Consider the following 24,200-nt stretch of genomic DNA (forward strand, 5'->3'; position numbering starts at 1 on the left):
CTCATCACCGATCAAAACTCCTTCCGACGAAGACCGAGCTGCAAGCTTATTCATGGACAAATACGTGCTATTCCCATGTAACGAGTCGTCCTCTCCAGGCTTCCTGCAGCATCTCCCTTGTTTATTCAAGGAAGTCAATGTGGAGGGTCGCTACGCGCTACGCTGGGCCGTTCAGGCATGTGCGTTTGCTGATCTCTCTCGGGAACAGTCCCCCGAGGAGTTGGTCGGAAGGTCACTGGAGTGCTATGGCAAAGCACTAAACGCACTCGGACAGTCTTTGGCTGAGAAGGACAAAGCCCCGGATGATTACGACTTGATGGCCGTGGTCATATTGGACATTTTCGAGGTCAGAGCACATATATGTACATCCTTAATCTCAAGTCTAACTCGGGAGATAGTCTTTGTTCATGCCTGACTCCTCCCTTTCTGGGTCCCATGTTCAAGGCATGGCACACATTCTACGACTCCGTGGGCATGAACAGTTCCACGACCCTCGTGGATGGGGTCTATTCCGCTTAGCACACCATCGATTGGTGAGTTTGGGGTCTTGACATACCCAGATACCATATACTAACTCGTGGGCAGCAAAAGCAGCAGCTCGCCAAACAAATGAGCCCTCTTCCAGAATCCCATGACTGGCTTGAGGCACTGAATGAAGACATTTCTTCAGTGCGACTAGAAAAAGACGGCCTGGCGATCACAGATCTATGCCAAAGGGCAAATAACCTGCTTCAGTCTCTCGATTCCGATGTTCTCACAGGCGATCAGCTCCGGGGGTTAGTCGATGAGATGCTGCGCCTAGATAAGGAGGCTGCCCTCTGGCGTGTTAAGCCTGAGTGGGCATTCCGTACAATCACTAGGGCTGATATCTCGGGTAACGAAAAGAAAGGAGTTTGGTTCCCGGAAACAGTTCAGCTTCATCCGGATATATGGATGGCCTATGAGTGGAACTACCACCGAACAGCTCGAATCATCCTCCACCAAAAGCTTGTGGCTTGTTTGTGCGGAGCTTCTTTGCTAAGTTCTACGAAAGAATCCATTGACTCGATTCTAATACAAGGATCTATAGACATTATTCAATCTCTCGCGGGCGAGATCCTGTCTTCGGTCCCTCAGTCCTTTGGGGACGTTGATCAATTAGGGCGTTATTGGACTGATGAGTCGAAATCTCCTCGCTGGCAAGCCGTGGGTGCCTATCTGTTACTCTGGCCCATCAAGATTATTAAAAGTCCTGATGGGTTGGCGACAGAGTCACAGAAGACGAGTGCAGGGTTGGTTTTTGATAGGATCCGAGAGTGTACAGGTATGAAGTCGGAATTGGGCCATCTCTCTGCAATATAGCTATCCTTACAATCACAAATACGCTCTAGAATCTGGTTTGTACACATCCCGTTTATTTAAATACAGTCTCCTCGAAAGTTGTTCCGTCTTTCAGCGCGACCTTTTCCGCACCCACCATGACACAGACAATCTTGCAAGGCACATCCCCACGGTTAATCCACTGATGATTCACACCCTGCTGAACAATAAGTTCTCCCTCTCTCACAGTCTTCTCCTCTCCGCCATCGAGCACCAGCACGATCTCGCCAGACATGACGACGAGGTAGTCAAGGCTCTGGGTGCGGTGCATGGGCGCCCTACCGCCGGGCTGGATCTGCGTCATGCAGAAGATGGCACCTTTGGGCGGACACCGTGGAAGAGTGTCGGCAAAGGAGGGGATTGTGTCCATGTTGTTGACTGGGACGGATTGGCGTGTGTCAAAGATGTTGAAGACGCTGGCTTGGGGGCCGAAGGGTGCGTAAGGCGTCATGTGAGTGTCGGAGGCAAAGACAGAGGTACCATCTTCGGCATGGGTGGTTCGTACAACACGAGTGGTTGCAGACTGCGAGGATTGAGTACTCATGATGGAAGAATAAATGTGTTGGAGTTGAGATGGTTTATTGGTATGATATAAGCGTGTGCAAGTTGGAGTTGAGTAGAAAGAGAATACTCTGAGAGTTAAAGTCATGAGTGATGGGTTAAAGGGGCAAAAAAAACTCCAGTTGAAAGAAAGACAAGCCATATTTATACATATTTTTCTAAACAACTCGGTCTTTCGGAATCGCGAGGCTTACGTCGTCATCATGCCTCACCATCATCTTCAACTCAACAGATGGTACAGGGTTGCTCGCGTTGCTTTCCCAATTAGGAAATGGGCACGAGCTTCACCAAACATGAGTGGATGATCAACAAGTCGCTCGGTGCTCGGCACGGGTCAGCATATCCCTACCAATAGGCGGCTATAACAATAAAGTAGTATAATAATAAATAAAAGAGATAGAAGGTATTGGATTAATTTACTGTATTATCTTATTATTATGTTATAAAGCAAAGAGGTCTTTGAGACGAGTCCTGTCGCTGCTGACAAGGGCCTCACTACAGCATGACCCAGCTCTCTGGCAAAAGAACCCAGCCGTCCTCCAACTTCTTTCTTCGGCCTCTTCGTGACGTCTTGTCTGGTTCCGATCTCTTCCGATAAACAGTTGTGAGTGCATGAAGGCACAATGCAAATGCCATTTGTGTGAAGCCCATCAGATTCAAGCAGTATTGAAACTTCAAGATCTTGGACGTGTCGATGCAGTCGCGGGTGAAGAGGACGTTTGCGACGAGCAAGTTGATGGCGACAAAGTAGACGAGGAACTGGCTCGCCTCGAACACGGCGTCAAAGTTGCTCTTGTACCGTCTATATCTGTCCGTGTCGGCTATAGATAGGAACATGTCAGTGGAGCACCGTCAAGTTTTGGAAGAGCATGCTGTACCTGGCGCAATATTATTATGGCGGCTGTTTTCATAGTGCGAGAAGACGAATTGCGATCCTACCCATATCGTCGAGTAAAGGAGGTGGAGGAGAGCATTGGCAGAATCCATAGGCATGGCTGAACCAACTGAAAAAGGCTGCATTCTGACGTGGATGGAGATCGTGAAAGAGAGTAGTGTTAAAGAGTTGAAGAGTTCTAGATGTGCGGGCAGAGGGAGTTGAAGATGGACAGCAGGGGACATGAATGGGCCATGAGGACACGGCGTATCAAGTAGGTCATGATGGGCTTTTGTTGAATTCAGGCGCAGCACAGGCAGCCATCTCTATAATCAGTGACAAGAACTGTAAAGTTGCACCGAGGCTTCCAACTGACTTTGTCCTTTGCATCCGCGTCCATAAACACCACGTTGAATCTTGAACAGCTGCGTGTGAACAAGTTCACTATGGGTAACCACATACAAGAGAGAACGATTGTTCTTGTCGTCCCATGTGAGGTTCTGCAAGGCCAGACAGACCGGTGCAAGCAAGAACATGATCTTCGAGAGCCATCTTCTACCAACACAGCCCCTCACTCAAAGAGAATACTTTTGGAGCATCCAGTTTTTTCTTTTGATGCCTCGCTCTCGTTAGGCTCGCAACCTCTATATTCCGGATTTTGTCGTCGCACTTCGTCTTGATCCGGTGCCAAATTCAGTAGGCCGATTGACAAGAGCACGAACAGGATGCCAAAGCTGAGGCAGTCTGAGTGTTAAACGTTAGTTCGTAATTCGAGATTGGTCAACAAAAATGTAGAGTGCTTACAGGCCGCCGTAGGAACTTTGTTGGTTTGAAAGGGTGCCTCTAGTGCTAGGTCAGGGGGCAACATCTCGATGTGTGAATGTGCTTGCTTGAGGAGAGTAAGGTGAGTGTTCTTTCATGATGATGCCGAGGACAAAGAAATTTATGAGTCTAAGGTAATTATAAGGGAGAATTGGGAATTAGAAGATGGGTAAACTTCCACAAAAAGAGCTCGTCATGCCGCTGAGTTTGTGAATGGGCACAAAGGGATACGGCCGAAACACTCAGAAGGAATCACGCCGTAAGTGTGCAAATTCTAATGCAAAGGACACATAACCTTCTACTGCTTCATCTTAATAAATTGCTTCTGCATTTCGAGGTTAAAGATGCATGTATGTCTCCTTTCTGGTCTTTCCTCCTGCACCTTTCTCTCAAAACACTTGAGCAAACATGTCTTCAAACACTACCTGCGAAGTGAGAAGCGAGGATGGCGCTTTCGGTATGAGCCACACTCACAAATATCGATGCCAAAGCCCGCTCTGGCTAACTACATCTAGTGGTCATCATGCTCCTTGGAGTGGTGGCCTTGATGCCGCTTTCCAACTTCTTTTCGATTCTTGGCGGCAGATATCGCATTGAACAGACCCTTAAGAAGCTCTGTATCCACAGAGACCCGGGTGAGGATGACAGGCCGTTCAGCTCAGCACCCAGCTTAGCTGACCCTGATGTGACAGATGCCAGACTTCAAGAGTACTACGAAATGACAGAGACGCGAGAATGTCTCTATTTCATCATCCCCTATGTTGGATACCTCGCTTCCTACGTTGCAGTTTGCCTCAACTATGGAGATGGAATGACACGATCTGAGCGAATCGCCTTCAGCGCGGGGTTTGGGCTGGCTGGTCGCTCTATATACATTGCCACTTTTAGCATAAGAAGGAACGCAGACTATTACGAGGAATGCCTTCAAAAAGAGATTGAGAATCTCTGGTGGTCTGCTCGTGAACGGGAATGCAAGGGACGGCGGAGAAGCCATATCGAGGAGAAATAGACGCAATCAAGACTTGGACCCTTGGGACACGTAAAGAGCAGAGATATTAGTCATCCTTGTACTAATTATTTAATATTTATGATGTTCTTATGCATATACTCAGGGGAGCATAGTCTAGTGCTTCTAGATGATTCATGGTTCCTGGCAGATAGGCTCTTATTCGCACGTCCTGATAGGCATCTATGCAGCAAAAGACACCAATTTTCATTCTGACAGGAATTCAGACTCTGCACCTTAACATTGACATACAGCAGGATATTACCAAGATGGGGCAAAAGAGCACAACAAGCCACGGTGTGCTCATACGCACTCTATCCCCCCCAGGCCCCGCCTCCCAACAGTTGTGGCTTCCTTTCGGTCCGAAGCCAGGTCATTGTCGTCAAAAAGTACCAGCTGTTGTTCGTTGGAATCAATTTTAAGGAAAGAAATTCGGTACGTGATGAAGCAGATGCAGAATCCGAGAAAGACTGGCGGTAGCTGCGCCATCAACTCGCCCTTCTGGTCACGGCAAATTTGGCGAACCGCAAGCCAAGCGTATACTAGACCCGTGGGCCAGAAGAGAGCCAGGGCGCGGTAGAGATCTCTCTCGTGGGCTTTTTGAGCCGAGTGAATGGGACGAGGGAAATCTGAGAATGATAAGTAAATAAAGTTTGGAGGGGTGAAGAATTTGCCTTACGAAAAATATAGCTTGAATAAACTGGATCGTTGCAGACGCAGGCCCCGAGCATGAAGAACAAGGGCACAACGATGAGTAAGATGTAATCCAGAAGCATCACTATACAAGTTAGACAAAGAAAAGGATCAAGGGGAAGGAGAAACTCACAGCATACTGCAGTCGCGTTCAGCTGAGAAGCCTTGACGATGGGCATCATTGGGGTCATGAGCCCCGAGTCATAGTCTTGGACCATCATGATGAGTGATTGTTGAAGGTTGAAGATCTGTCGGTGCTGAGAGTAGAGCCGAGATTTGGGTGCGGAGATGAGATTCTTGGCCGGCCATATTGCAGAGAAGAAGTCCTTATATGTCCATTATCCATCACCAAACGCGCGGCTCAAGATTCAAGATGCATTGGAGAAGTCAATATGACTACTATCAAAATATGGTTCTGAGTCACTCAAGGTTCATTCACGACACGGAAAAGTTTTTATCATTGAGTTATTGAGTGTTATTCTGCCTAAAGCAAAGGGAATTGTTGGTAATTAGTCTCCAACACCACGAGTTGGTATCACGATGCTGACTCTTCATTCCCATCGACTTTGGCCTCCTCATCTGCCTTCCCCTCACCGTGTTGCTCATATTGCTCGTAATTATCATATTCATACTCCTCTGCCCTTCTTTCTCCCCAGAAGCCCTTCCCATAGCTGACCAGAATCTCCTCCCCCTTTCGAATACCACCCGCCCCTTTCATCTTCTTCCCACTCCCAAGAACCCAAACTCCAACACAGAGCTCACCCCAGCGTTCACACCATACCGTGCGGAACTCGGCATTCGCCCTTTCACCCACGCCTCGATAGTCGTTCACGTAGCGCCCTTCGTTGCCCTCACGTGCAGCGTCCACCGCGGCATCCGCTTCACGGTCCAGCCATAGATCGTAGTCACTCTCCGTTGAAGAGGCGGCGCCAGAGTGCACGCGTCCTAGGTATGCGAGGATGAAGCTGCCCGGTGCTAGATTCTGTGCTGCAAAGAGACCGCTCTGGCCGTTGGCTGGATGAGAAGGGTTGGTGATGGGTTGGATTCTGACAAGAGGACAGGGGGTTGCAGTAGAGGATGATGGGATAACCGGGATGTCGCTTGAGGGCTTGGTGCGGAGAGCCTGGATATGGGCCGGGCTTAAGCTCTTGTCGTGGAGCGGAGCATGGAGGTAAGGGAAGCCATCAGGCCAGTTCTTTGGCCTGGACATATCGATCTTTTGTTTCGGATGTTGTGCATGCGTTTGATGGGAACAGTCATGGATAGAAACTGGAACGGAAGCTATGAAAGTGGAATTGACGCCCAATCACTTAGTTTTTCTCTCAAACTAGCACCAAAAGTTGAACCTTTAATCTTTTACTATCAACACGAACACAATGAATTATAATACCAAGAAACTATTGAAACAGGAACCAATTTCTCTTGCAACTGCCGCTTGAGATGTTGTCGACGCGGCTTGGTCCAGCCGGTAGGGTAGGGGTCTTTTAGTCGCAGCCCAGCCGGCCGTGACGTAGTTGTGGCTAGTATTTCCTATTCGGACGCAACGACTGTGCGAAAGCCTATCAGACACCATAACTAAGCCTCATCCGCCTTGGTCAGCCACAGTCTGAGTCGAGGCCTCGGAGTTCACGTCTGGATGTCTCGGTCCGGCAAAGCGTGATAAAATTTGATGGAAATGAAGGAATTCACGCATAGAGGAGGCATGCCAGCTGTGCCCGTGGCCCCCTCATCTTCTGCCAATAATGGATGCCTTGAGAAGCACCCGAGATGCTGTCTCGCACTCTCGACCCCCGCAAACCTTGGCGTGGCTAGTGGACTCGCCAAGGCGCATCGCCTGTCACTGCCAGGTGCTTTGCTGGCAAAGTGTAAAGCTGGCACCGCTGGGTGGCCATGTACGAATACGTAATCACCCTGCGCAGCCACTGCCACTTGCCTTCCATTTCCATGCCTTGGTTCCATTGCTCCCGTCGCCGCTCGCTCCCCAACCCGCCCGACAGCGCCCACCTACAGTATTCATCCTCTTGCTCCTGCACTATCACTTACGAGTCGCGTCCAGCGTCTTTTTTATATCGCTCAGCTGAAGCTTCTTCTTGTAGGCGACAGACTTTGCATATCTCGAGCCCTGCTTTCTCATCTCCTGAAGCGCCCTCGCCTCCCTCAAATCCGCGCCCGAGCCGCATCCCAGATCGTGCTGGACATACGTCGTCGTCTCTGGCCGGCTTCCCCGACCTCTCCAAACCCCGACACTACCTAACGCAGGTGGCCAGTCACCCCACGACCGCATCCGCCAGCCTCTCCTCTCCACAAACGTCTTTGGGCGTAATCGCCAATTCAAACCAAACACCGGAGTTTTTTATTTGGGGTCTTTGAATCTATCGCAAACGCCGCGTCGCCATCGTCGAGAGCGGGACTGAGCATCTCGTGACCTTGGGAGCTTATTGGGACCCTGGCATACCCCCTCCCTGCGCCTCCCTCCGTTGACTTCATCCACGGAGCGCATTGGAATTTTTGTCGCCGACATCGTCTTGCTTCAGGGACTTTGACCGGAATACGCCCTCTGAGAGCTTCGCCGACTATTGAAGGAAACCTTGCGGCGACCGATCGATTGGCGCCCAGGACGCAACCCCCTACTTATCCCTACACCAATACCCCGACCGCAAATACCAAGACTCGCCCACCATGTCGAAGGTGATGCGAAGCGTCAAAAATGTGACCAAGGGTTACTCCAGCGCCCAGGTCAAGGTCCGAGAAGGTTCGCACTCTGGCCACTACTCCCGCGCCTCGGAACGCCAGCTGACGAGTTGAACAACAGCGACCAGCAATGACCCCTGGGGTCCGACTGGCACTCAGATGAGCGAAATCGCTCAGATGACCTACAACACGTACGTAGGCGTACCAAGACCCGGTTCAATCCTCCTTGTCGCAAAGCCCCGAGTACTGACTTGACATGGCGCGATTAGTTCCACAGAGTTCTACGAGATCATGGACATGATCGATAAGCGTTTGAACGACAAGGGAAAGAACTGGCGACACGTCCTCAAAGCTCTCAAGGTTCTTGATTACTGTCTGCACGAGGGCTCAGAGCTTGTCGTCACTTGGGCTCGCCAGAGCATTTACATTATCAAGACCCTGCGAGAGTTTCAATACGTCGATGAAGAGGGTCGCGATGTTGGACAGAACGGCAAGTGGAATGACTCAGTCGCATATGGTGGTCGCTAACGGTTGAAAAGTCCGAGTTGCTGCAAAGGAGTTGACTGCTCTGATTTTGGATGAGGATAGACTACGAGCCGAGCGAAGCGATCGGAGATCCTGGAAGTCGCGCGTTACTGGACTCGAGGAGTTCGCCCCCCAGCACGCCGAGCCCGCCGCACATGGGAACCGGCGCCCGCGCGAGAGGCGGGTGGCGAACGATGAGGAAGATACCGAGTACCGCTTGGCTATCGAGGCCAGCAAGTATCAAGAGGAGGAAGACCGGAAAAAGCGAGAGAGCCGACAGCATGGGGTGGATGATGATGATGACCTCCAAAAGGCGATCAAGCTTAGCCAGGAGGAGGAGGAGAGGAGGCGCAAGGAGTTGGAGGAGAGCAATGCTCACTCTCTCTTCGATGATGATCCTGTCCCGCAGCAGCAAACCAGCCAGCCGCAGTACACTGGCTTCAACCAAGGATACCAGCAAGGAAACCCAGTCGACTTCTTCGCAAACCCCATCGACCAGAACCAACCCCAGCCCACTGGCTACATGGCCAATGCCTATACCGGGTTCCCGCAGCAGGGACAGCCCACTGGCTTCCAGACGAACCTCAACACCGGCTTCGGCCAGCCCATGAACATGGATCCTTATGGCCAGCAACAGCAGCAGCAACAGCAACAGCAACAGCAGCTGGCCTTCCAGCAGCCTCAGCCCACTGGCTTCAACCCCTACCTGCAACAGCAACCGCAGCAGCCGCAACAGTCACTATCGTCACCAGCTTCCCCTGAGCCCACTCTCCAGCCCGGCAGCAACAATCCCTGGGCAACTCACAACAACCAGGCCCAAGCGCTGCAGCCCACTCCAACTGGATCTAACAACCCGTTTGCCCAGTTCAGCCGCCCACAATCTGCCCGACCCAACCCCATTTCTTCCCTGGGTTCTCTCCCTGAGCAGAAGACCCTCAACACCTTTAGCAGCCAACCCCAGCTGCAACAGCAGAACAGCTTCCCCCAGGCACAACCGGCATTCAACGCTCCTCAGAAGGAGATGAACGAGCACGAGACCCGGCTCAACTCGCTGCTCGCTACCGGTGACGGTATGGACACCTTTGGCAACACAGGTAACCTCCGTATCCCCGCCCAGCACACAGCCCCAGGCACATTTGTGAACAGCGCTGGTGCGGGTGTGGCCCGAATCAACGCCGAGGCAACAGGAAACAACCCATTCCTTCGACAGCAGTTCACAGGCATGCCCACTGTCAACTACGGCGCCCAGATGCCTGCGGCTACTGGGCCTGCGGGCTTGAACGGCCAGACCAACAACCCTTTCGCTGCCCACCCAGCACCGCAACAACAGCAGCAGAACCAAGACCTGATCCAATTCTAACCCCAGTTTTGAGATCTTGACTCACGTCCCTCCAACTCTGCCGGCCATATCTGGCTGAGCGACTCCTCTATTTGATCATCCACCTTTTCTTTGTTACACCTTCACCTTCACACCTTCCGGACCTGATCCGATTCCCGTGTTTTGCGCAGGCGAAGTATGGTATTCCCCTGTTCACAGTACATTTTAGTGGCTTTCGACCAAAGTTGAGCTGGTATCTGGGAGGCCTAGTTGTTGGGAATAGGAAGCTCTTGCGATGATGGACTATGGGGGATTTAGACAGCGCGCCTGACGCATTCAAAAACAATTCTTAGATCTCATTGAAATCTACTCCATACTCCGTTGCAATCCTTTGCGCCATTCCCTCCTCGTCCTTGTTTAAAGCCTGATAACTAGCTAGCCAAATGCTGGTAAAGACTGGACCTGCCACTTCACCTGACCCAGCTGCTGTGTGTTGTTGTCCTTGTTTGAATCCGTCACATCTCAAGATTCATGTGGACGACTGTGAGATGAGTGCTTGCCAAAAGATGGCCCTGACAGTGAATAGCCCTCGACCGTCGAAAGAAGGACCTCGAAAATCGAGGTCTTCAAAGTTTGACGCGGCGAGTGGGAGGCGCGCAAACCTTTTGACGATCCGGACGCTTGTTCAGGAACTGTGGCTCCCTGTCTGCCGTGGCCTGGCATGTCCATGATATCCATGCCCTTGAAGGGCCCTCTTTAAATATGCGCTTACCCAGCCTCCTCCATCATCTGGATGAATTCCTCCAGGTTGACACCGCCCTTGCCCTCGTGGTCCAGATGTTCAATCATGCTTTGGATCTCTTCGTCCGTCATTGTCCTCTCCTCTTTAATGTCCGAGGCCAAGCGTCGCATATCCTCAAAGGATATTATGCCATCTCCATCGTAGTCAAACATGTTGAACACCTTTGTCGCTTCTTGCCGGGGATCTCGATTGGCTAATAGCTTGGCGGCGCATAGCCTGAACTGGTCGAGATAGACGTAGAGACGGTTTACGGGACAGCTGTGAGGGTCCTGCCAGTCTGGAGGCACTGTCCCGTATGATTCTAGCTCTCTGAAGTAGTCGGGCTTGGACATGTCGAACCCGAGAGCTGCTAGCGAGTGTCGAAACTCGTAGCTGTTGAGCCATCCCTTCTTTTTCATGTCCATGAGGTCAAACTAGTAGCGGCGGGTTGAATGTGAGCTAAGGTGTCTTGGTGCTTTCTGCAGCTGGATGGGTTCGACCTACGACTTCATCAATGTGCTCGCGATCCTCCTCGGGAATGGTGCTGTATTCTTCGTTGGATGAAACTTGAGGAGCCACCGGTTGTCGAGACTGAGGCGGGTGACTTGAGCCACCGCCGCCTATTGACCGCACGGGAAAGGCAGGGCGTGGTGTTGTGTGCGAATTCATTGTTATTGCTGCGAGACGCAGGTGGCTGGGGAGGAATTCCGAAAAAGGCAGCGCGGGTCGACGAAGAGGGCAATTGGAAAGATGACACCGCTGGAAGAGAGAGATACTGTCGAGATTCTGATTTAGCTATGATCGCGGAACTCGATAATGGCGGAGCAGGTCGGCGCGAAGCGGTCGAGACGCAGGATGGGCGTGGCGCAAGGGTTGCTTCGTGGTGTTGTTGCTCGCAATGGATATGGATCCATGAGCTGAGAGAAAGCTTGCGACGCGACCAACCAAAGACGCGCTCCTAGCTTCGCGCCCGGGTGGCCGAGTCTGCCTTAGCAGCACAGCTAGGGGTGCAGGAAAAAATAGGGTACCTACAGCAAACTGGCAACTCTAAAGTGTTGAACCCAAAGGAAAAGCGGACGAAAGAGGTTTAAAGGAGGGAAGTGAACGCATAAGCTTTCAAAAGGGCTTTCCAATTTTTCAACATGATTTTTGAAATAATTTAATGTATTTTTCTAGAGATCGATTCTTTGTCGTAAAACAAGTGCTCTGCGCATCTTCACCGGGTGTCTCAACTTTTACCGAGACTGCATGCCTGTGTACCTGCTGATCAAGTCACTCTCTAGGCATACCGCAGGCACCAGTGACTCAGCCTGCGAGTAGCCCAGCCCCGACATTTAATTGGCCAATGTTAGTCAGCACAGTGACCGAGGCCAATAAGGTACAAAGTTATTGTCTGAGGCAGCAACGCAGCAGCTGCCAACCTGCCTGAGCACGGAGGTCCGCCCCAAAAAAAAAGCTGGCTGGACTGACGGCCGAGAGAGACTGACCTCACCACCAACTCATCCATCGCCACGAGCTCGAGGTGTATAAGGGCGCCCATCTCTTCTGGTCCGCTCTTTCTCTCCCTGCTCTTTCGAACATCCCCTCCTTTCCCGTTTCCTTGTTTTCCCCCTTCCTTCGTGACACACGCAGCCCTTGCTGCGGCCTCTGGCGCTCGCCCCGAAGCGCTTTTTCCACAGCTGCACTCTCCCCTGTTCCTTTTTTCTGCAGTGGTGGTGCAACACAACAGCGCGTTTTCGCAGCTCTCAGTCTTGATAAGCTCGGCGCCATCTCACCATCGCGAGACTATCCATCGTCGATTCATCTCCGACGATCAGCTTTGCGACTACAGGCGCGATTCGCATCAATTCGACCATCGATTTCGCATCGCGAGCTATCCACAGTAACGACAACAGCGCGACAGCTGCTGCAAGCTCGCCGCGAGAAGTACACACCCTCCTCTCCCGAGCCGCGTCGATAGCGTGACCGACATCATGTCTTTCGGCGGCGGTTTCGGTGGCTTCGGCCAAAATAACAACAACACAAACCAGTCGTCAGGCTTTGGCGGCTTCGGAGCCAATAATACTACCAACACCTCAGGTAAGCAACATGCCTTTTCAACCACCCGGTGGATGATGATGATGGCGGCGGTGCTGATTGGAATCGCCCGAAAGGCTTCGGGTCGAACAACACTGGCGGCGGTTTTGGCCAAACGAACACGTCCGGTGGCCTCTTTGGGGGCAACAACAACAACGCCACGAGCGGCTTCGGCTCATCGACCGGTACGCAGAATCTGCTTCGACGCGCCGCTGCCATCTACGATTGAGAGAGGAAACGGAGCGGCGATCACCGATCTTCGACACAAACATACTGACGATTCTTAGGCGGATTCGGATCCAACACGACTGGTGGTTTCGGCAGCAAGCCTGCTACCACCTTTGGTTCCACTGGCAACACTGGCACCGGCCTCTTTGGATCCTCCAATACCACGACCAACACCGGAACTGGCTTCGGAGGATTTGGCAACACGACCAACAATACCTCGACGTTTGGGAGCACCAACACTGGAGGTGGTATGTTTGGAAACAACAATGCCAACAAGACTGGTTTCGGGACCACATCCAACACCGGCGGTTCGCTCTTTGGTGGTGGAAACACGAACACCACTGGAACTGGATTTGGTAGCGGATTCGGCGCTACCAACACCAACACCCTCGGCGGCGGCGTCGGTGATCCTCCAGGCACTGCTATAACCCCTTTCCAGGCCCACACCGAGAAGGAGCCAAACAGCACCTCGACCAACTCGTTCCAGAACGTTCTCTTCCAGGACCCTTACAAGAAGTGGTCGGCCGAAGAGCTTCGACTTGCAGACTATGTTCAGGGACGGCGGCATGGCAATGCCAGCGGCGGCGGTGCGTTTGGCGTGAGCTCGGGTTTTGGTGGAGGTTTTGGCACTAACACAAATACTACCACGACATCAGGCTTCGGAACGAACACGAACACAACTGGCGGTCTCTTCGGAGGAGGAAACACCGCCAACAACACCACAACCACAGGCTTCGGCTCTACGGGCTTCGGCTCTACAAACACTGCTAACACCACTACCGGTGGAGGCTTGTTCGGCAACAACGCCAACAAGCCTGCAGGTGGTCTGTTCGGTAGCAGCACAACGAACACGGGTGGTGGCCTCTTCGGAGGAGGAAACACCAATACCAACACCAGCGGTTTCGGCGCCACGAACAACACCGGAACGGGCTTCGGCCAAACCAACACGAACACCGGTGGTGGTCTCTTTGGCGGTGCCCAGAACAAGCCTGCTGGTACTGGGTTCAGCTTCGGCAACACCAACAACACGACCACTACAAGCGGTTTTGGAAACACCACGAACAGCGCCTTTGGAGCAACGAACACGAACACCAACACTGGTGGTGGCCTCTTTGGAAACAATACCAACACCAACCAGACTTCAAGCCTGTTCGGTGGCAGCAACAACAACCAGCAGACGAATACTGGCACTGGATTGTTCGGTCAAAACAATGCCAACGCCAACACTGGTGGAGGCTTGTTCGGCAACAATGCCAACAAACCTGCGGGCGGCCTGTTTGGCAACACCACTCAGACCAATACGACTGGCGGCGGCCTTTTCGGTGGAGGAAACACCAATACCAATACCACGGGTTTTGGCGCCACGAACAACGCTGCCGGTGGTGGTCTGTTCGGAAACAAGCCTGCTACTGGGGGCTCTCTCTTCGGGGGCAACAACACTGCTCAGACGAACACTGGCGGTACTGGCCTCTTTGGTGGTCTCGGCTCCAACACGAACCAGGCGACGACTGGCAGCTCTCTCTTTGGAAACACAAACAACCAACAGCAGAAGCCCAACGTGTTCGGCGGCACCAACAACGTCACTGGATCTAGCTTGTTCGGCGGTCAAAACGCAAACCAGGGTTCGTCTCTCTTTGGCGCAAGCACCAACCAGCAGCAGCAGGTGAACGGCTCTTCGCTGCTTGGCAACAGCCAATCAGCCAATGCTCCCCAGGGACTGACGGCGAACATTAATGATGTCTCGGCGTTTGGCTCCCCTGGTTTGTTTGCTGGCTTGGGCGGCAACGAGGTCCAAAACCCCGGCCCTCTTGCTACTCCTCTCAACGGAAGCTCTAAGCCTAGGAGAAGTTCGATCTTGCCCATGTACAAGCTGGCGCCTGCATCCGCATCCCGCTATGCCACTCCCCAGAAGAGGGGCTTTGGTTTCTCGTACAGCACCTACGGCACTCCCTCAGGCAGCCCTGCTAGTAGCATCTCGAGCACGCCTGGAAACGGAAACCTCGGTCACAGCTTGCTGGGCTCTAGCCGTAATGGTGGATTGAGCAGGAGCATGTCAACCAACAACCTCCGTCGCAGCTTCAACACTGAGGACAGTATCCTTGCCCCTGGAGCGTTTTCTAATGGATCTCAGCCTCGGTGGTACGGCAGCACTGGCTCCAAGAAGCTTGTCATCAACAGAGACATTAGAAGTGATCTGTTCTCGACTCCGCAGAAGGACAAGTCGTCTGACGCTGGCACCGGATCCCGCAAGCTTTCGAAGCGCGTCAGCTTCGACACAAGCAACGTCGATGCCGAGGACAGTACTCCTGTTCGCGGCGCTCTTCCCGCCCCCGAGGATGTCGGCAGCCCCTCCAACGAGGAGACTCCCCGCCAGACTCGCCCGACTAACGGTTCGAACGGCTCCAAGACTCCCGAGATGGAGGAGGTTAAGGGCAAGGAGCTTGCCATCGTCCATGAAGAAGACAACGCGGCCACCCCGGAAGCTGCTTCGGCTAACAACTTCGATAACGCTCCCGGTCAATACTGGATGCAGCCCCCCAAGGAGGATCTCGAAAAGATGAACCGCATGCAGCGACAGAAGGTTGACGGCTTCACTGTTGGACGTGACAACGTTGGATACGTCTCTTTCAAGGTCCCCGTTGACATCAGCAACATTGATCTTGACGACATTTGCGGTGGCCTGATTGTTCTTCAACCCCGATCAGCCACTGTCTATCCTGTGGCAGCCAAGAAGCCACCTGTTGGAAAGGGTCTCAACGTGCCCGCGCGAATTGCCCTGGAACAGTCCTGGCCTCGTGGAGCTCGCGACAAGAGAATCTCCAACGATCCCAAGCGATTCAACAAGCACGTCGAGCGTCTTAAGCGAATCGAGAACACGGCCTTTGAGAGCTACGATCAGGATACGGGCATCTGGGTCTTCTCGGTTGAGCACTTTACCACCTACGGCCTCGATGATGACGACTCGGACGATGAGGAAGATGTCACCCAGAAAGAGCCTGTGGCCCCCCAAGAAATGGCTCTGGATACCACTGGTAGCACTCCAATGGAGGACGACACCTTTGAGTTCCGGATGCACCGAGGCGTGCCCGGTGGCTTTGACGAGCAGGCGCAGATGTATGAAGGTGATTTCTCTGGCCAGCAGTCTTTTTTAGGGGTTAGCTCCGCGGATTCCGCACCCAACGATGTCAGGCTGTCTCTCGATGATGAGTACGCCGAAGACGTGGGTGAGGAATATGTCGTGTCCGAGGATGAAGACATGGCGAGGTCTTCCCTTGAACACCATCTTGCCGCGGAGCATGACGATGCCTCGTCCGAGGATGCCCAGGACGCCGTCAAGGCCACTCCTGGAGGCATCCTCAGAGCTAGAATGCGAGCTGTGAAGGACTCTGCTGGTCCTGTGCAGCTCGAGGTTGCAGATGGAGATGACTGGATGGAGATGTTGAGGAAGACTGTCAGCCCTGTCAAGCGAGATCGGCAGCTTCTCAGGGAGCTGAACGAGTCCCCTTCGAGACAGACCGGTGTGCTGATCGACCTTGATAAGAGCGGGAACGACACATTGCGGAAGTCTTCGATCTGGAGGAAGAGCACAGCCAAGAATGACAGGATGGATAATTTTGCTGCCAGTACTATTGGCATGGACAAGGGACGTGGTTTTGCGACGAGTATCGACCTCATGAACTCTCTGTTCGAGAAGCCCAAGCCAGCACCCAAGAATCTTCGAGCCTCTATCCCTGGCAAAGGCTTCCCCAAGGTCGGTTCCCTAGCAGTTGCCTGAATGGCCCCAGATTGAAACACGCTGGAGGTTTATGTAACTATGACTTATATATGAATTGATGCTAAGATTGGATAATTAGTGGCCCTACGAGCGACAAGACAAGAATTTGACTATTGATCATGACGAAAAGGTCTTCCACGACGCAGGCCGGCCGACCTGGGGACCCGACGAGACACTCGTTGTTCCTCGATCGTTTGACCCTGAGAGTGGTCGACGATCGATTCCTCGGACCTCGGACCTCCTTACATTTAAGCGTTCCTCGATCCAGACGGCAACGCAGGAGCTTCGGTTGGCCACCTTCTCTACAGATGTATGCTTCCCAACGAACAAGCCTTTGTGTCACTCTACTGACCAGCAGATGCAGTCCTCTAAGAGGTATCTCAACAACCAGGACAAGCTGACCGAGATTCGTGTGGTTGACGATATCCCCGTGGCCTCGCTCAAGGCAGCTAGTCTGAAGGATGTTTTCCATCACCAGGACATGAATGATCCTTCTAGTATGCAGGAGAAGCATGTCTGGGACCTGGCGAGCATTCTCTTTGACGACCTGGAACCCCATCCTACCCAGCCTGAACACCTGATTCGAAGGGCTGAGCTGTCTCATTTTTGGACCGACCTGGTTGATCAAGCTTCATCAACAACCATTGGCCTTGCAGGTTCGAGTGAAGAGAAGGCTGTCGCTTGCCTTGCCGGTCATCGGGTTACTGAGGCTTGCAAGCACCTTCTCGATGGCAAGAACTTCCGCCTTGCCACCCTCGTCCCTCTCATTGGCACCAATGATGCTGCCAAGAAGGATATGAGGGAACAGCTCAAGGCCTGGCACGACTCGAAGATGCTCTCAGAGTTCTCTGAATCGATCCGGACCATCTATGAGCTCCTGAGTGGCAACGCGTGTGTCTGCGAAGGCATGAAGGGAGTTCCTGTCGAGGACCGTTTGGACTCGTTTGTCATTTCCAAGAAGTTTGGGCTGGACTGGAAGCAATCCTTCGGTCTCCGACTGTGGTATGGAATCGCGCAGTTTGACGACTTGGCGGCCGCAGTCCAAGGCTTCAAGAATGATGTTGACCAGGAGAAGGAGTACCTGCCGCTCCCATGGTACATCGACCAGGGTATCAAGCCACTGTGGGACGATGTGGACTCTGACCGCAGACAAGACCTCCTCTGGGGTCTCTTGCAGCTGTACGCAAACGATGCTTCTGACCTGGAGGCTATCTTGCGGCCTGAAAACTCGCAGCTCTCACCTCTTGACATGCGGCTGACATGGCAGCTGGGTCTTGCACTGGTGTCTACTGGCAAGGTCTCGTTTGGGGAGAGGGCCACTGAGAAGGCCGACGCTGCTACCATCGCCTACGCATCACAACTCACCAGCGCTGGCGAGTGGCTCGAGGCCGTCTTCGTGCTGCTCCACCTGAGCAACTCGGTTGCCCGAAAGATGGCCATCCAAGAACACCTGGCCCGACACGCCGGTTCGATTGGGGATGAGACAAGCACGGCATTCGGAGTCCTGGTCGAGAAGTTCTGCATTCCCTCGTCGTGGATCTGGGAGGCTCTGGCTCTGTACATGCGCAGCGTGAAGAAGGATGCGTATGCTGAAGTCCAGTGCCTTCTGCGCGCTGGCTCTTTTGTCGAGGCTCACCGGGTGCTGGTCAAGGAGGTTGCGCCTTTGGCGATTGTGGAGCGCGAGTATGACAACCTGTCAGCTCTCATCTCCCAGTTTGAGGGCAGGCACATGGCCATCTCGAACTGGTCATTGGGCGGAGAGATTTACAACCTTTTCTTGACGCTGATTCAGCACCGAAGCAAGGGCGAGATGCCACCAGCTATTGTGTTGGAGAGACTTCTCGCTGGGCTGCATGCGATGGATGAGGATGTGGCGGATTCAGAGGTTTTGCGGTATGCTGCTGTGTCGGACATGGCAGATGAGACTGCCAAGGAGATTTTGAAGGCTACAAAGAAAAAACAGGTATGTCAAGTAGATGCGATCCCTTGTCATGAATCAGTACTAACAGACTCTCAGGACATGGAACTTCGGGCCAAGATTCTCAAGTTGCCCCTGACACAGGACCGCCTGCTGGCATACTCGGTGGACCTGGGCATGGATCGTTATCGGGAGGTGATGTCTCATTAAGAAGGAGTGCAGTGTGGGAGTGATTGTATAGGCATGTTGCCGCATTCGGGGATTATACGATTGCGTTTTGGTAATGTTTTATTGAAGAAGCCGAGGGCCTCGGAGGATGAGGCCAGGATTGTAGATTAGTTAGATAGTTACAGGAAGAAAAAGGATTGGGTCTCTACAGCTGCCGTGTCAATCAAGGAATCAACACAACGTGAGAACGATATTGGAAGTGAACTTGTACAAAACATCTTAAAAAAACATCTTTTTCTTATTATTGTTGCTTTACCCTCATTCTTAGGTAGGGATATGCTAATAGATTGTCCTCTCTTCCCATCTTTTTCGACTGCGAATTAATACCGCTTCTTGTTCAGCTGTGAATCACCGTCCCTTTTGAATATATAAACACCTCTTCCATCTCCTCTTCTTCTCCCACTTTTATCCTTTTCTCCTCATCCACTCAACTCTTCCACCTCCTCCACCTTCTCATCCAGACATCATGCCGCGCGTCACCTCCGAAGAGGGTGAGGTCGACCACATTGACCTCACTGTCAACCCCGAGGACCTCATGGACGTGGATGAGGATGAGGACCGAGTGAGAGAGGAATCCAGCCTCTTTCTCCCCAACAGCGTCACGCCGCCTCTTTCCACTGCCGTTACCTTCATTGATCTCGTCGCCAACGACGGTGAGCCGGACGATGAGCCAGGAATTCCTCGAGGAAGATCCGACTCAAGTCTCTTTGTCCATGACGATGCCGAGGACGAGGGCACCATTGATAACGAAAGCAACAATGATGACAACGCCATTAACATCGACAACGATAACGAAGACGACGACATGAACGACAATGACGACGACAACTCTAACGACATGAATGATGATGATAACAACGACAACAACAACATGAACGACAATGATGATGACAACGATGATGACAACGATGATGACAACAATGATGACAACAATAACGACAACAACCAAGACAATGAAGACAACGAGGACAACGACGATAGCGACGACAGCGATGACAGTGACGAAAACGACGATCGTGTCCCGTCCGACCAAAAGGACGCGGACGCAGCCCTCGAAGAGGCCCTCGAGGAGGAAGGGATCACTGAGCCCGATTGGGCTGAAGGATGCTTGAGGACTTGCAAGCCTCACTGGGATGAGGTCGCTCACGTACTACTAAGATACCGTAAGCGCTTCCTCCTCAAGAGGACCGAGCTCCGAAACGTAAAGACCAGCCTCCGTCAACAACTCCGTCAGCTCAGACAGGAGAATCGACGGCTCCAGGCCCGTGGGCAGCGGCGCCCACACAGCAAGGTACGTGGCAGCTCCCCCAATGCGTTCTCGACATGTACTGACAGGTGATAGTCGTGGCGTAGAATCGTTCGCCTCTGGGTTTATGGGCCCCTGAGGCCTCAGGGCTTTCGGAACTGGGGAGATATCTACAAGCTTTCGTGCAAGGAGGAGAACATGTCGTGGTCTTTTAGCGCGCGAAAGTCCTCCAAGATGCACCCAGGCCTCAAGCTGCGTGCTCCCGATGACGAGGAAGAAGAAGAAGGGATCGTGGCGATTTCTGATGACGAGGAAGAGGAATCCACCGATCCAGGCTCGGTTCGAGGGCCACCTCCAAATCGACCGTCACCTCCAGATCAGTCACCGTCTCTGGGAGGTCCACGGCAGTCCTCTCTTGAACGACTCCCCATCAAGCTGCAGATCAAGATCTTCTCCTACCTCTTCGTCTTTGAGCGAGAGCTGGTACACGCCATCTCCCGCCTGGACCCGTACTACGAGCCGACCGAGGTGCCTCGCAACTGCAACGGTCGAGTCTCCCTCCTGCACCGCTTCCACGTTGGCCAGGAGAGCGTCTCCTTGACCTTTGGAGCCATCAAGCCGCAGGAGCTCCTTGCTCCGCTCCTCGTGTCCAAGCACTTCAACTACCTTGGGGCCAGCCTCTTCTACGGGAGCAACACGTTCGCATTCTCTTCCATCGGCGAGTAGGGTCGCTTTGCAAGCGGAATCGGCGCCAGGCTCCAGCACGTCCAGCACGTCGAGGTCCTGTGGATGGGCTCCCAGTGTGTCACCTACAAGCCCGACGACAAGCGCCGGTACACGTCGCGCCGAACGCACCATCTCGCCTGGTTCAGCGAGGCCCGCCGCCTCAAGTCCATCGCCGTCTACATCCCCGAGTCGTCCAAGCAGTACATGCGGCGCAAGCATGAGCCCCCTCACATCATCGAGTACATGGCCGACAAGACGGCCGGGCAGCCCAACTACCGCCGCTTCCGCGCCCTGCGCACCATCCCGGGGCTCGACTATCTCCATGTGCTCCGTGGGCTCAACGGCATCACCTTCTGGGACTACGACAAGTGGCTGGAGCTGGGCTCCAAGCTGCCCGTCCGCGACTGGACCTTTGTGAGCGACCTCAACAACACGGTGCGCCGTGCCAAGGCAGAGGAGGACATGAGATTCTGCACGCTTCGCAGGCTGGCCCCTTTCGTCATTGGATATCGTCCTGATGACGAAATCGTCGACGAGATGGAAACCTTTGTCAACCAGTACTCGCCGGGCTGTGGTGGGCAGGTCGTCGACCTGACTATGGATGACGACTAGCCGGGTTGTATTGTGACGGGCAAGCACAGGATGGAGATACAGGAGAGGAGAATATCACATCCAGGTTGGTAGCTAAATAGGAGGCAACAGTTAGCACTGAGGATATGATGAGCTTCATTTCAATTGAAATCTCGATTTTTGCTGAACAAGGTAGCCTAGGGACCATTTCTAGTAATTGATCACTTGCAGACACACTTACAGTTTGTGTCCATCCCATAAAGCTCAACAGTAGACACAAGACTCACAAAGTGATTCAAAGACATTGAATTGGCTCGAGATCTATAGGTAGCCTAGCCTGGCCTACTCCAATGCAAACCGACCTGCCCCTGTCCCTCTTTGTAGGTATACAACCGGCCCAACACCATCCGACGCGGATTCTAGCTGAAACGGAACGTACAGTGCGCGGCACTTGCAATATTCAGTACACCACTCCAATTTCTTTTCTTCAGATGCCCATGCCCTCCGGAAGCCGTCCTCGTATGTGTAGCGCGGCGTGGTATCGCTGAATGCTTCCTCTCTTTTTTGATTCTTGTCTCCTGGCTCTTTTACCCCTGTACTCCAACATCTCAGTTAGTGGGGTAGTGCCACGAGCGGAAAGTATCCATGACGGTGGTGAAGACGACGAGAAGGATACCACCTCCAGGGCCAAGACGCAGAACCTGTAAACATGTCAGCACGAGAATGGCCTCATGCGCTCTCAGCCCAGAAACTCACCTTGGGCAGGAAACCCTTGTAAAGAGCGCTGAATCCCTCCTCCTTGGCCACGGTAAAGACCGCGGGCCAAGCCCAGTTGTACTTGGGAACCTGGCCGGGGACCTTGGGGGTGTTTTGGATTCGGCTCTTGACCACGTCGAGGGGCGTGTTGAGGATAGTTCCGACGGTACCACCGATACCTCCGGAAATCATGTCGTTGACCATCTGGCCCTGCTTGGTGTCGGACTTGGGGAGAAGCTGTCGGACCTGGAAGATACAGCCGAAGTAGCCGGCGTTCCAGAGGATGTGGCGCCACATGGTGCTCTCGAGACCCTGGTATAGAGTGAGGGGGCCCTCGTTCTTGACCGTCTTGACGACGCAGTCGACCATGCCGTTGTACTTTCCAGCCGAAGCCTTGTCTTGCAGGCGGATCTTGACGAGCTCGAAGGGGACGACCACAAAGGACTCGGTGGCTCCGGCCGAGGCGCCTGTGAGGATGGAGAGCTGCTGGTTCATCGAGGTGACGCCAAACATGTTTCGGTAGATCTTGCCCCATTCGTCGTTGGCAGCGAACTTGGTGGCTCGCTTGGGAGCCTCCATGAGGATGGGCGCAGAGATGCCGCGGTAGAGTCGGGAGAAGCTATCGCGGGGTTAGCATCGGGAGTCTGTAGCGCAACTCGAAGGCTGGCTGGCGCATTGGGCATTTACCCCTCCTGCTTGATGATCTTGCGGAAGCAGTCAAGCATGCCATTGTAGGCGTCAGCGCCGGCGGCGTTGGTCTGGAGTTGGCTGTTGAAAATTAGCAATTGGTTCGTATCTTGGGCGCCGTTGGAAGCATTACACTCGGGTCTTGACTACGTCAAGAGGGTACCTGGAGAGACTTGTTAGTTGAGTGTCTCAGAGGCACGCGACAAATGCGATCATACATGACCAGAATCTACAACAAGCGGCAAATTAGCAACAGCCAACTCCAGAGCAATCGGCGCAATCATACCTCCGAGACGCCAGCAATGGCGCCTAATCACGAAAAGTCAGCCATTGAGTCCGGGCGAAGCGCTAAGTTCAACATGGAGATGCCTACCTGCGGCGAACTGGTAGACGAAGGGGAGGGGCTTGTCGTTGTTGGACATTTTGGCGACTGGACTGGGCGGCTTAAGACGGGAGAACACGGGCAAGGACAAGAAGAGAAGAGAAGAGGTTGAGCGGAGATTGTCGCGGGTTGTCGAGAAAAAAGAAGAGAGGAAGAGAAGAAGGAGAGAGAGAGTCAGAGCAGAGATGGCGACCTCCGAGCGAAGACCGGGCCGGGGAGGGAATTTGTTTCGGTGGTGGTGGTGGTGGTCTTATCGGGCTTAGCGATAACGGGGTAAAAGCAACTCCCCCCCACAAACGGAGGAGCTTCACGGTGGATGTCAACGGCTAGAAATAGGACGACGCCGAAGGGGGCCTAACAAGAGTGGATTTTGGTAGGATTGGATGGGACGGGCTCGACTGTGGAGATGGGTAAGAGATGGCGAGAGAGCGAGACCTGGGGGAGGGGAAGTTATTAGCTTCTACTTGGTCTGTATGTAGATTCCTCGGTGAGACGGTAGGTCAGCCAGATCCCAATACGCCGACTCTTCTCCGACCAGGTGACGATCGCTTGTCTGCTGTTTTAGGAAAGAGGATGAGATCACTTGTTCCATCCAACGGTTTCTACTTGAGCCTAATGATTTGAATTCAAGACACATTTCACTGTCAGGCATGCTCCTCTCAACCTTTTTTTTCTACCCAATGATGAAATAATCCATCTTGTGCTACCCCAAAAACGTCGTCATATGCAAACCCGGCTGCCCGATGCCTGCCACCGGGCTTGAGGCTCCCGACCAGAGACACGCCCCAAGAAGCAGGAACAGCGTCAGATTTCCGGACGGGGACCCCTTCAGCTCTCTCCTCCGGTACCTGAATGGGTAGGGCATCGGCACTGGAGGGAGGGAGGGACCCTTGTCCCTGCAGAACCTTTCCAAAACCCTCGCCCTGTCCCTCGCCCGATAGGTTCTGCTAAAGGGAAGCCCTGACTGCAGCCACGGCT

General features: G+C 53.2%; 8 protein-coding genes across 8 annotated transcripts; 3 read left to right on the forward strand and 5 right to left on the reverse strand.

Annotated features, from left to right (window-relative positions):
* Positions 1–1,393: 1,393 nt before the first annotated feature.
* Positions 1,394–1,903, reverse strand: LRP88_05322 (cupin domain-containing protein; the record flags this gene model as incomplete). The annotated part of the gene is made up of 1 exon (XM_083241878.1): positions 1,394–1,903. The coding sequence occupies one exon, from the start codon at positions 1,901–1,903 to the stop codon at positions 1,394–1,396; it is 510 nt and encodes a 169-aa protein (XP_083103026.1).
* A 512-nt stretch (positions 1,904–2,415) lies between these two features.
* LRP88_05323 (uncharacterized protein) lies at positions 2,416–2,940 on the reverse strand (the record flags this gene model as incomplete). The annotated part of the gene is made up of 2 exons (XM_083241879.1): positions 2,416–2,741; positions 2,799–2,940. 2 exons carry the CDS (start codon positions 2,938–2,940, stop codon positions 2,416–2,418), a joined length of 468 nt encoding a protein of 155 aa, XP_083103027.1.
* Positions 2,941–5,850: 2,910 nt separating this feature from the next.
* On the reverse strand, positions 5,851–6,525 carry LRP88_05324 (uncharacterized protein; the record flags this gene model as incomplete). The annotated part of the gene is made up of 1 exon (XM_083241880.1): positions 5,851–6,525. The coding sequence occupies one exon, from the start codon at positions 6,523–6,525 to the stop codon at positions 5,851–5,853; it is 675 nt and encodes a 224-aa protein (XP_083103028.1).
* Positions 6,526–7,994: 1,469 nt separating this feature from the next.
* Positions 7,995–9,891, forward strand: LRP88_05325 (ENTH domain-containing protein; the record flags this gene model as incomplete). Its single annotated transcript, XM_083241881.1, has 4 exons — positions 7,995–8,067; positions 8,128–8,197; positions 8,276–8,483; positions 8,563–9,891. 4 exons carry the CDS (start codon positions 7,995–7,997, stop codon positions 9,889–9,891), a joined length of 1,680 nt encoding a protein of 559 aa, XP_083103029.1.
* A 726-nt stretch (positions 9,892–10,617) lies between these two features.
* LRP88_05326 (uncharacterized protein) lies at positions 10,618–11,299 on the reverse strand (the record flags this gene model as incomplete). Its single annotated transcript, XM_083241882.1, has 2 exons — positions 10,618–11,064; positions 11,135–11,299. The coding sequence occupies 2 exons, from the start codon at positions 11,297–11,299 to the stop codon at positions 10,618–10,620; spliced, it is 612 nt and encodes a 203-aa protein (XP_083103030.1).
* A 1,304-nt stretch (positions 11,300–12,603) lies between these two features.
* On the forward strand, positions 12,604–18,837 carry LRP88_05327 (nuclear protein 96-domain-containing protein; the record flags this gene model as incomplete). The annotated part of the gene is made up of 6 exons (XM_083241883.1): positions 12,604–12,709; positions 12,784–12,891; positions 12,994–16,700; positions 16,789–17,019; positions 17,074–18,672; positions 18,727–18,837. 6 exons carry the CDS (start codon positions 12,604–12,606, stop codon positions 18,835–18,837), a joined length of 5,862 nt encoding a protein of 1,953 aa, XP_083103031.1.
* Positions 18,838–19,321: 484 nt separating this feature from the next.
* On the forward strand, positions 19,322–21,439 carry LRP88_05328 (uncharacterized protein; the record flags this gene model as incomplete). The annotated part of the gene is made up of 3 exons (XM_083241884.1): positions 19,322–20,146; positions 20,198–20,799; positions 20,857–21,439. The coding sequence occupies 3 exons, from the start codon at positions 19,322–19,324 to the stop codon at positions 21,437–21,439; spliced, it is 2,010 nt and encodes a 669-aa protein (XP_083103032.1).
* Positions 21,440–22,005: 566 nt separating this feature from the next.
* Positions 22,006–23,262, reverse strand: LRP88_05329 (mitochondrial 2-oxodicarboxylate carrier; the record flags this gene model as incomplete). The annotated part of the gene is made up of 7 exons (XM_083241885.1): positions 22,006–22,098; positions 22,154–22,772; positions 22,841–22,921; positions 22,974–23,003; positions 23,059–23,069; positions 23,127–23,149; positions 23,214–23,262. 7 exons carry the CDS (start codon positions 23,260–23,262, stop codon positions 22,006–22,008), a joined length of 906 nt encoding a protein of 301 aa, XP_083103033.1.
* Between the last annotated feature and the right edge of the window lie 938 nt (positions 23,263–24,200).

This window comes from Fusarium phalaenopsidis (genome assembly GCF_050370095.1).
Source record: "Fusarium phalaenopsidis strain FUZ10S chromosome Unknown contig_32292, whole genome shotgun sequence".
NCBI classification, from domain to species: Eukaryota; Fungi; Ascomycota; class Sordariomycetes; order Hypocreales; family Nectriaceae; genus Fusarium; species Fusarium phalaenopsidis.